The sequence below is a fragment of the Cryptotermes secundus genome, unplaced genomic scaffold, assembly GCF_002891405.2.
Source record: "Cryptotermes secundus unplaced genomic scaffold, Csec_1.0 scaffold443, whole genome shotgun sequence".
Classification (NCBI taxonomy): Eukaryota; Metazoa; Arthropoda; class Insecta; order Blattodea; family Kalotermitidae; genus Cryptotermes; species Cryptotermes secundus.
In genome coordinates this window covers 312799-325647 of record NW_019731576.1, presented here as the reverse complement: position 1 = coordinate 325647, position 12849 = coordinate 312799, and the positions used below count along the sequence as shown (strand labels likewise).

Genomic DNA, 12849 nt, shown 5'->3' with positions numbered 1-12849 from the left:
CTAATTTTTATATTTTTGGACAGCAGACGAGGGTAGTTGAACTACAGCATATATTTTTGTATGCTATTTCAGACCTTTGGCCTAAAAGTAGGTATACAATTGATAATTTGTTCAACATTTTTCATAAATGTAAGTTATGGGAAGGATGACCTTTGAGTGGAAATGGTAATGTGGTTTTTCTGACGTAATTATAGACAGATACTGAACTTTATTTTAGGAATATATATGCAACTTTGTTAATCATTTCCTCTGTAAGATTTCTTTCCATCTATGTGCATCAGAACCCCTAGAGTGAGGGTTTTCTTTCTTCATTTCTTCGCCCCCCCCCCTCCTCAATCAAATTCTAGTCATTGTCTTCATTGCTTGTTTCAAAATTGGCAATTGAAAAATCCATATAATTTCCAGTCCAAAATAAACTTTACCAGTATTAAGATTTTGGCATATGATTGTCATCGTGAAAACAAGAAGGTACAAGTGTATGCACATACTATATTTAACCCACAACCATTAAATACTCATCCCATTGTCACATGTTATTTGTGCCAGTGTACTGGTTGCACCAGCTGCAGTTCAGATGAACTGATGTGCTACATCCTAGACAACAATGGTTTCATAGTGGTGTCTGAAGAGATCAGTGAAACAGGAAAGTTTTTCGGTGAAGTGGAGGGCAATGTCATGAAGATGCTAATCCAGGAAAAAGTTTTTAGAAAAGTTCAAATTATTGATTACCAGGCCATCTGCTTACGTGAAGATGAAAGTACAAGCCATGCATCACTCCTGATCACAGTAAGCTGAATTTGACATAGATATTACTAGGTTTTCAGAATGAGTTGTTAGAATTAATTAGATGGTATATGGTAATTTGATGGTGGGTGTTATAGCTTCATAAGTTTTTAACCCTCATGTGAATCTTATCTAGAAGGCAGATGTCAAGACAGGAAGTGTGTTATGAAGCTGCATATCTGAGAACAGTTGAAGAACAATGGACATTATGACAACAACCATTACCAACTTATGAAGCTATAAGCATCACTAACTAATGACTACGTAAATTTGGGGAAAGGACATCTGAAGCCTGATTAATTATCAGAATGGGAAAGATTCAGGTACATTTGATGGAATAAGAGAAGTTTATGATTTCAAATTCCCTATAAACATGTGTAGCATCATGAATGAAAAGTGTTTCTTTGATAAGATGTGATAATCTTGTATCAGTAAGTGTATTTTATTTGTTAATATATTGTATTCTGCATAGATTTCTTATCTGGGTTGTTATGAACACTGCCAAAATCAATATTAGATTTGTTACTACATGTGTTAGTAAAATGTTATATTGAATGGTCCTTATTAGGGCTCATCTTGCTAACATGAAAGCTCTAGAGATCATTCTACTTCATTGTTTTGTAACAGCTGAAGGAACATTGCCTGTTGCAAAGGTGGCTATATGCACTCAACATCAGAGCTGCATATGATAATTTTCAAAATTTCAAGAGACACAGGCAGGCTCTTATTGGAAGGCATAGGTGTTCTGATATATGCTTTGTATGCAGCAGATCATTTTATTTAATGCATTCATGAAAAAAAAGTGTTTCCCCTGAAAGCTACACCCATAGATAAAAAAAAACACTGCAGCTTGGAAGTCACAGTTTGATCACATATAGTTTTCTATCATTTTTCATTGAGTTTGAGTATTAAGGATTTGACATGGGTTGACAACTTCCAGTTGCCCCAAGCACTCAGACTACTTATGGGTCCAGTGTGGCTAGGGCTCCAGAGACTGGACCATAACTAGAGCCAAAATTTTCCAGACTGAGGTCCTCTTAATATCCATAATATCGAAGCAGAGTCAAAGTTCGTAGATCTATGCCAGTTAAGTTGGGCATTGGCATATTCTCCTCTTCTCTTGGACTGCTGGAAATGTGGTATCCAAGTCGCCTTTTGCACTGCTTTTACTCTCTTCCACACTTGGAGAATGCTCTAACTGAAGAATGAGTGAACATTTGAATAAGTGGCCCACAATTTTGAATGACTTTCACAGATCAGATCAGAGAAAATATTTTTTTGAGACCTGATGGTTTAAATGTGCCAGAGTTATTTATTATGTTATCAATTTCCAAATTCAAAATAAATTCATGGAGCAGTCAGACCATGTTCAGTTTGAAGGACAAAATAGGCTGCCTTGAAATCAGAGGAATTCTTTTATTCTCACCTGGTAATAATTAACATGATTACATCATGTAACAAGTTTGAGTAATTTGTTTTTCATCTGCAGTTTCTGACAAGACATTCCTCTGTGAGCCATTCACCATCAAATTATGGTCCACATAACAGGAGAACATGTATATCTATTTCTGTCCATGCTCCATTTCCTAAACTGCAAAACACTTATGGATCATATTTGGTACTATAGCATGAAATAAAACTTGTCAAGGGAGTTCCATAAATTGCTGGGAAGTTTTTGAGTAGCTGCACAATTGGTTGCTTCTCAAGAAGGGTTCAGCTCCATGAAGTTAGTTAGTTAATTAGTGAGTCAGTCAATTAGTTGTTAGGTAGTCAGTCAGTCAGTTAGTTAGGCCTATGTAATATGAGTAGAGAGAAAATATAACAATCAAACTGTAGATAAACTAGTTCACAGAAATATTTATCTTTCTGTACACATTTTCCCTATCTGTGGGTGGTCATCAAATAACCAAGTCTCTCCATCTCTCTGTCCTCTGAAATAGCCCTGTACACTGGCTTAGAGCAAATTATTATGAAAAATTTTGCTCCAATCCTTTCACAGTAGTAATCAGGATGTTTTCTCACATCTGGATAAGGCATATGGCACATCAGTTGATATAGTCAGTGCAGGGATAGAAATAAATTCTGTGGGCTGACACTGATTTTCAGTCATTGGTCAATAATTTTATCAGTGCCAAGATTAAATACAGCAACAGTAAATAGAACTGTATACTGTAACAGTTAGTTAGATCAGTTCTCTGTATCTGGTATATCCTCAGTTTTGTGTTGTTTCATGCTGCTACACCCTGATAGTAAATACAAAAATATTTGCTAGCAAAACCATGAAATACAGTGTTTCACACCTGAAGTTTACATACTTGTTACAATAACAGTTCAATAGGAACTGTGTGTCATTTTGCATCTGTTATATTTTTGGGAGAATGATGAGCACATATTTCTTTAAAAAATGTTATATATCAGTTTGAGAAACAGTGTCTTACTGTTGCAGCCAATGCAGCACTTCCACCATATGCTTGAATGGCTCATAGGCACAACAGTCTGGCTGTTTGCTGAAATCAGTCCGTGGCATGGAAGTTTGACAGATGGTGAATATATTATTCATTTCCATCAATTTGCTTGCACATATGACCAATCTGAAGTCCATACAATTCATTTCATTTCATTTATTCACTTTCCATAAATCCTGTCGAGAATAAATTCTCATGCAGATGTGGAGATCATCCTAGTTACAGTCACAACTAAGAATTACAATTGTTATCCAATAGCATACACATTTGTGATAAAATACTGATAAACACATATGACATGATTGCACATATGACCAATCTGAAGTCCATTCATTTCATTTCATTTATTCACCTACCATAAATGGAATGTGCTTTCACTGTACACAGAAGTTTCCTTGCATACCTACCTTTTAATTGTTGAGGGTTTCTGGTTCCATGCATGTGCATGGTAATCCAATTTTATATTGAATTTAGTTCCCTATCTCAAAGTTTATTAAACTGCTTGATGTGAACAGTGAATATCAGAGCCAGTAGAGCTAATGAAAATGAAAGACACAGTGAAGGTTGTACAACTTAATAGATAATCAGCATTCTCTGGCTGTTTGGTAGAAAAGTAAGTCATTCAAATTAAATTCATATTATTGAAATCTTTGTTACTGCACCATAAGTTCTATTATGTTTACTAGATAGTGGTGAAATTTCTTGTTAGTAATAGTAGGACGATTTCCACATCCACATGAGAATGTACTCTCGGCAGGATTTATGGAAGGTGAATAAATGAAATGAATTTCTTTTGCTCTTAATAGTCCCAATTAAATTGTTATCCACAGCTGCAAAGGTAAAGCCAACACAGTTACCGAAGGAGTATGCAAGGATCAACCGCACTCATCTGGAACCATGTATCAAGGAGTTGGACTTGTACCAACTGCAGAATATCACATATATGAACACCAAGGTTATCAGTTCAAGCAGCTGTTCACAGTGAGTGTGAGAATTAGAAATTTAATGTTAATTGTCCTCTTTATACACTAGTTTCACAATCATATGAGAACACTTTAATGGAATTTGCCTTCCAAGTATTATTTTAGTTAATAAAATATTAAAATTTATTGTCCAGAATTAGGGGATTTATGTTCCTTGCTATTATGGCTCTGTCATTGGACTTAATTACAGCTTCTGGACTGCATGCATGGACATCACAGTAATGCAACACAAGGCAAATAAGGACTAACAGTTACAAAATGACTGTGACTGGTGATTGTCATTTGCTACTTATAGACTGTCAATTCAAAATCTATAATATTTTATTATAGCAAAAATGTTCAAACTATATGTAAATTAGATAAATAAGAATCTGTATTAATGTAGATCAAAGGTAATCTATTAACAGTTCATTCAAGAACTAAAATATAATAGTTGAATAAAATAAATGAAGACGAACCAGCACAATGCCTTCCATCTTCAGCATGACTATTTGAATTTACATTTATCTGCATGATGGAACCTTGTTCAAGAAGAACATATGTTGGTAAATTTTTTTATTTAGAACCCTTGCTAAACTTTACTAGGCATATACAATTTGAGTAAAACATGGAAAATCATGACTTAACATGAAAACATAAGTATATATTTACACTATGAAGACATGGGGAGTGGATAACTAGATCCAAGTATTCTTGACCACTGCGGTCAGCTTCACTCCCCAGCTGCTCTACCCCCAGGCAAAGAGTGGGAGGTATCCATTAGATAGAAGGGTGGGTGAGCCTCAGAACTATTTTGGACAACATGGACAAAAGAAACATCTTACCCCTACCAGGGCTAAGAGTGCAACACCTCGGCCATCCAGCCCATGGCCAGTCACTGTGCCAATTGTTCTATCCCAGCTCCCACATATTTAGGTGTAATTCTGTAAATGTAAATTACAGTAAGAAATTTTTCATCCAAAAGCTGTGGCCTTTAATATGCCAATACCTATGTTGTACACATTTTCTTCATAAGATATATTCTTTTTCATCATAAGGACTGTTAAACATTATGACTGTGAATAGGTTGATTAAAATGTATAAGAAATAATGTATATCTCAGGTGAGTGACAGCTGTGCAGAGAAAATTTGCAATGAATCTATAAACACCTTTCTGTATGTCTAGCCAATTTCACTGCTTCAGCCATTCATGGTCAGGATTTAAATTCAAGTATTTTGTTATATGTCAGTTTCAGTGTCTAAGAATGCAGAACAATGCGCATGCATTACATTTTGCAACAAGACTAGAAAGATAGTGACCAAAACTTATCTTTGAAACAAACAGAATTTGGAAATGCAACAGTGAATCTGGAATGAGTCGGCATTAACCACAGACTTTTATAAAGGGAGTACAGAGAGCAAGTTATTCTATATAGGGACAAATGTCCATTGAAAGTGACAAGCATCCTGAATGCTCTAGAAAGAATATAAAACATGTATCAGTATTTAAAATACATGGTTTAATGTAAAAATGATGGAAGACTGACTACTCATAAAATGTTTGAAGAGAGAGAAACACCATACTGCTTGTGTTAGGCAATTTTAACAGAAGATCTGGGAATGAAGCATGTCTTGACCAAGTCTGTTCCAGAACTGCTGACAAATGAGCATAAGGAAAACTGTTTGGCTTGCTTTAATGTGCAGAAACCATTGAAAACTTAGTAAAAATGATCCTCTGCAGGTTTGTCACATTATGCCAACACTGTGTTGACTATTATTCAATGTCTGAAGTAAATTTAACATATTTTCTCCCATTGTCATGTGATCAGTTGTCTTTATAATGACACATTTGTAATTATTTTATATTTTAAGTTTGATAGAAATGATTGTGACCAGACCTAGGATCTCTCTATTATTAAAGCTATATGCTAACCACAATACTATCCAGGCTGGGCAGGATTTCTTGTTGTTATAACTGTACTTATGTTCCTTCCTGTACTCCATCTACCATGCGATCAAGGACCATTGTCAGTTAGTGATACAGACTTTAATGTCATAATTAGAAGGTTCTATTTTCAGTCTGCTTCTGGTATTCATATGGCAGTGAGAAATTCAAATGTACTTATACAAGAATTACCATTAGGCTGCTGACACCCCTGATTCATAGAACAGATGAACTTTACCTCCTTGGGACAGGGAGTCATACAAAACTCATACATAGGTTTGTTTGATTTATGGCCTATTGTATTTCTTTGATAAATGCAAACACCTTCAATTTTATGGAAATTCTGTACAGATGTTTATGGTACTCTGAATTCCTTCTGATACTGACCAAAAAGAATATCCACGGGAATCTTTTTATTTCATACACACCATGAAATGCAAATACAGAAGGAAATATATAGGACAGACTGAAAGACCACATCAAACATGAATCACAGCATATGAACACACACAAAAACAGAGAAGTGTCCAAGTCCAAACCAGCAAAACAGTCCTAGAATAAGAATCATTGAAATACAAATACTGCAGAAAAGTTTGCTCTCAGTTGTCATTTTAGTAGACTTAAGCCTTCATTGGTAATGAAATGCTTCCACTTTTTCTGGTATCTTCATATCCCTTCAACTATATTTTGTGTTTCTCACTCTTTTTCTGATGTCAAAACTTCTCTGGCAGTCTAATCTAGCGAAGCCCAGTAGTATCCTCAAATGATACATATATGTTACCCTTAATTTCTGAGATTCATTTTTGTTTTAAATCCAAACTTCACTACCATGATTGTTACTCTTGGTATGATGTTTGTTAAGTATAATTTTGTACCAACTGACATCTCTATGACAAAATTTCTTTCTGTTATACAGTTTATTTTATTGCATTTTTAACTTCATGCATACATCTTCAATTATTCAATCATGTGTCCTAACTAAATAAAATCAGATACATATTCTGTTACTCTCCCACATATTTCTGTTTCTATTCTTTAATGTTTGTGCGAATATTCTCATTACATATTTTAGTTTTTGGTGTGGAAATTTTCATGCCATATTTATGTATAATTTTGTGTAATTGGTATACTGCAATTTGTAACTCATCTTCAGATGTTGTCATTATCACTGGATCATCTGCCGGTAATTGCAAAATAAGAAATAATAACAGCTCTTTTAGTATAATGGCATCCAATGAGATACAACTTCCAAAACACGGCATACAGGTAATGTACTTCAGAAAATGAGTAATGCCCCAAATCATTCTGGTATTACAAGAAACACTGCACCAATGAAATGATAAAACACTGGATTAAGGTAATGCCTACAATGCTAAGCAGCAGTTATCACAGATGAAATTCCTTCCTCACTATGACAAGAACACACCCAATGTGCATCAAAAGCAAAATGACACTAACTGAAGAGTTCTGTCTTCTGGGATGTGATCTCACGCAAGCTAATAGCACTTTACCATTGTTTCAGAGGAACATACTATCTTCACATTCACGGTCACAACAAACATGAAGCAGAAACAAGCGGCAAGCAGAGTGCAGAAGATGCTAATTGTTTCCTTTCATTACAATTTTGTTATGCACCATGAGTAATCTATACTAGATCGGACTGTTAATGACATTTCTGTTTACACATGTTGAGATATTTTTGTGATACAATTCACTCTAAATGGGTGTAAAAGTTGGAATGTAACAAGTGGCAAGTTCACCATGACATTGCACCTGCCAATTCTCTAGCACAATGTGCCACAAGTGAAACAGCCTCAGTACTCACCAGATATGACTGCATATGACTTTCTTCTGTTTCCTAAAGTTCAGTGATTTCAGGATTGCTCTACACAGTGGCAGGAAAATTGGAATGAGTGGTGTCTCTGAGATTTGAGGTTCTCATGGCAGTGACTGTGAATATGATGTCTTCTGTGATGTGACACTGTCTTTTTTTGGTAGACATTTAGGTGGTAAATATCTACCAGACGACATGACATCACACCACACACAACAGTAATCTTCAATTGTGTATGTGCAGGAGCTTAATTTAAAGGACATTAAACTCTCATCCCTGGAAGTACAGTACTTTTAGATTTCACAAATTCATTTTCAGCACTTTTTAGTCACACCTCATACAAAGTATAGCTATTTATGATGCCACATGCATCATGTACATCTTCTTTCTGCCATAACAGAGGGATAGTCGGACCTCCACTATTTGCTGACTTTTGTTTGTATTCAGGTACACAGTAGTGCAGAAGTTGTCCCACAGCAACTTGATTCTTGTGGTGGTGGATGGCCTATGCTCAGACGACTCCTGGACAAATGTGAGAATAAAAATGGAAGTAAAAGACTCAAACATATTCTGTATGAAGGCTACGAAAGATGAGTTGGCTCGGAAACGACCCAAAACCTGCATTGGCAGAGACAACAAGGCTGAGAAAGTAAGGCATGTATATTAGGAGTAACTTGTAATGATGCTAGACAAGACAGTTCCAAGCCAAACAAGCATGACAGCACAGTGGATGTCACTATTACTTTGTGCTCAGCTACTCTTGGACACAATGTTCAATAAATTCCTTGTTCTGTCTACAGGTTTGTTGGTCACTGCAAAATTGAAACTTGTTCAAAGTCAATTTACTTCAATTAATATCTTCACATCTTACTAGTCCATTTTAATATCAAACTCACATTCACATCTAGATCTCCCACAAAGTTTACCAAATAAAATTTCTTATGCATTTCTTCTGTCCTATCCACCAAATCCTTCTTGTTGTCATCATCCTAACAACAGTATATAGAAAACATGGAATAGGTGTATCTGGTCTCCCCAGTGGTGTTTCATTACCTTCTGAAGAGATGGGGCCAGGAATGAATAAAATTTACCCTCCTTCCCAAAGCCTACAGATACAATTTTGGGTCTTTATTTAAATGTTCACATTTTAAGAGTTTATTCTATATTACAGAGTACATTTTTATTAGAAAATTTAAGTTTTTCTTTTTGTTGACTACAACATTTAAGACAAAGGGGTACTGCCAACATCCATATGATGCAAAGACCCAAGAGCAGGATTACTATCAAAAGAGATCCTTAATCAAGATTCAATCATATTCATATTACAGATTTGTTGCTTGAAATAAGCATACACACAAATGCCCACTTGTGAGCACACATACACACACACACACACACATGCACAGAGAGAGAGAGAGAGAGAGAAAGGAAACCTAAATTATTAATGTGTACTTTTATCCTAGTGCATTACCTGTAGTAAGAGGTGAATAATGGATGTTCAGACAAGTGGGGTAGTTACAATGACCCAAAGGGCTAGGGGTCTCCCATCCTAAGCTAAAACAGAACAGGCTTTGCAAGGGAAGGGCATGACATCTGTCAAGCCCCATATTCTATTGGAAGGAACTTCCATAATGTAAGCTAAAGCCAGGGCCCTCTATGAACTTCTTGAAACCTAAACAACTTCTCTGCAGTTATTGTGTTTGTGGGCATTATCCATCATCCTGTTTTTATTTAAAGTATACAATGTTTTGGAGACGTGCTTCTGCTCCATCTGCAAACAGGAGGATAGATAACTTCCAGAAATACAGTAGCTGTATTAATATACATTTGTCACAGACTTCTAGAACTCTGCAGATTCTCAAAAACTTTCTTACGCCATATCAATGTGCAAACAAATTATAAATTTGTCTGGCTGCTTTCTGTGTACCAAGGCATTAAATGAGCCAGAATAGATGCATTTAATGCTGGTGGGGCCTGGCTGCACCAGCTGTTATGGACTGGCCAACCTTGGTTCTCTCTTGTTTCACCTCTGATAATGTTTATGTTCAGTTGCAGGAACCCCACATTGCAGAATGTGGGTGTCATCCACAATTCGAAGTTGATATCTTCCTTATGCTGATCTGCTGGTGTGTAGGAGTCATCAGTTCCACACAGCACTGACAGTTGTGTCAGCAACGGAGTGCATTTGTCCATGGTAAAAATATACATCTGTCCCTGTAACAGGCTGTGGAGGCCCATAGGGTTGTGAGATATTGAGGGTACCACATTTTATAAAAATTGGCTGACAGATGGTCGTGAGGTTGATTTTGTCCATGGTACATTTACTGATACCAATAAACAATAGCAACAGAAAATTTCTAGTTTTTACATAACATATGATGTATTGCTTAATATGATTAACTTTACTGATTGACAAACAACACAAAACTTTCAGGCTTAAACCTTTTAGTTGCAAATGTGCAATTTACCTAGTTACAGTCAGTGTTTGAAACTGGGGAAAATGAAGAGTGAAAAATATATATTACTTTATCTCATACAAGTATCTGTTTTATATGACAATGAAAGAAAAACTCCTGGATGTCATATAGTTACCTACTTGGCTCACTGGTTCATAAGGTATTTAATGACATGACTAAATATTATATAAAACTTACTTATCCATTAAAATCATAAGATAAATTCTGTCATGATAATGGCATTCTTTGAAGTAAATTTAAGGAAAATAAAAAGGCAAGGTTTATGAATTTTTTCATAAGAGTTTCCACTATCTAACCAAGGTAAATGAAGTAGAAGATATAACACTTTAAGCCTTAGGCATTTCAATGTTTAAATGTCTCATTGTCAGGTTTAAAGTGTTACAAAAGTACAACTTCATTAGTTTTCAGAAAAGGTTTTCTTTTTGGAAACATTAGACACACTCACTCAAGTTTGAAAGAATATGTGCTTATAAGTTGCATTACAGAAGCAACTCTGACAGAAGTACATACACGATGTACACATATAATCACTTACACATGTGTATATAGTTTTTCTCCAGTTTCCGGCTTTTGTACTTCCACTGATGCATTTTTATATCTTCACTGGGAATTGCCTGCTCATTCAGACTGCACAGCAAGAGTACTGTAGTGAAAATGATCTCTTTCTTTTTTTATCCCACAGGTCTGTCTGCAATAGTTTATTGTCCCTTCATCATTGAATAGGCCTTCTGGAACTTATATGCAGAATTGTTTTTTCTTTCTGTTTGTGATTTATTTTATGATGCTCTCTGTAACTCAGACTTTACTGTGTCTATCAACATTTAAAGCTCTGCTGTGTTCAGCATTACTGGGTCTGTCCTTCCATATATGCCCAGATTTGAATCATAACAGCTTCCAACATCGTACTGCCACATGTAGGGGGGTACGCATGTTGAAAATAACGGGTTCTAGATATGATGATTGGATTTATTAACACTTTGGTTACAATTTATCTTAATTACAATCAATACAGCACTGTCGCTGATTTACACATNATTCAATTCAATTCATTTATTTCATCCATAGCTGTAGAAATTACAATTGGACATGTCAGATAACAACAACATTACATCAAGCATAACATTCAAAGTACATGAATATAGAATAATAAATAATAAATACCTAAGACTAGAGAAAATATTTAAAACATATATACAGATTGTTTACAACATACAAACAGACTATTTAAAACATATTCCTGTACATATAAATAATTTATCTAAAACAGATTTATTTGTCAGCAAGCAGTCCATATCAACAGTTGTTAAAAAATTCCTGAAGAGAATAAAAGACGTTACACAACAAATAATTTTTTAGCTTCTTTTTAAAAACATTAAAATTATTTACACTTTTTAGTTCAGTCGGTAGGCCATTAAATATTTTGGTTCCCATACCAATCACCCCTCTTTTGCAGCGCTCAGTATTGCAAAATTGAACATACAGATTGTGTTTATGAATAGTATTATAGCCATGTATGTCAGAATACTGGGTAGTATATATCCTAGATATGATGATTGGATTTATTAACACTTTGGTTACAATTTATCTTAATTACAATCAATACAGCACTGTCGCTGATTTACACATGTTCCAGTTCACCACTGCACATGCATTAGGATTCTCTGTCTTCACTAGCAACGGATCTCAACACAGAAACTAGCACTCCAAATCCCTATAAAGTCTTCTTGCTGTTTCATGTTCAATCACCATGGAACCTCAGAACTCAACTAAAAACTCTTCTTAGCTACAAGTGGGCTTGCGTTATATAGCCGCAGCATGGATAATGCAAAAAACGCAGTTCTATTGTTGCATAGCACAGATCACACAGAAAACAGAAGTCATGTGATAGCTGAGCACTGTTGGGTTATGAAGTCATTGCGCCTGTGTGGAAGTGTGTTTGCCAAGCCATTGCCTAGAAACTGGTTGCATAACCCTTTGTTCCAATGTTGTGTGCATGTATTACTTAGAAATGGCTATTTCCATTGCTCACCCATTCTTGCTTGGATCAAATACGCCACAATACAGTTCTGTAGATCATTTAATGTTGCTTGTAGTATTCAGACTACATAGCATCAGATAATGGAGTGGCAGATGAATGATGAACTGAAAGGATTTGGAAGGAAGTGGTCATGGCTTGAGGTATTATCCCAGCTTTTACCTGGAGGGACTGAGGTAGACCACAAAGAGGCCTCAGTCATGACAGCCTGTGTCCTGTCTGGGATTACAACTGAGCATCTACTGAATAAATTTTAGAGCATTACCTTGAGACCAACCCGTTCAGTCTCACACAGTTCCACATTTCTGATATCATATTTGCGTGTCTTTCTTTGCATTTAAGTGTGAA

The 12849-nt window shown here is 35.6% G+C and overlaps 1 protein-coding gene across 3 annotated transcripts in view; it reads left to right on the top strand.

The window, feature by feature from the left end:
- The window catches only part of LOC111867143 (voltage-dependent calcium channel subunit alpha-2/delta-3), a 76705-nt gene extending 65251 nt beyond the window's left edge, over positions 1–11454 (top strand). For 2 of the 3 annotated variants that reach the window (XM_033752563.1, XM_023856702.2), the window contains exons 24-28: positions 547–786; positions 3230–3326; positions 4079–4229; positions 8437–8638; positions 10039–11454. In XM_033752563.1, the coding sequence (XP_033608454.1) occupies positions 547–786; positions 3230–3326; positions 4079–4229; positions 8437–8638; positions 10039–10149 (801 nt within the window). In that variant the 3' untranslated portion in view covers positions 10150–11454. The remainder of the gene's footprint in view (positions 1–546; positions 787–3229; positions 3327–4078; positions 4230–8436; positions 8639–10038) is intronic. The other variant, XM_023856703.2, reaches the window with a different exon arrangement.
- Positions 11455–12849: the final 1395 nt, after the last annotated feature.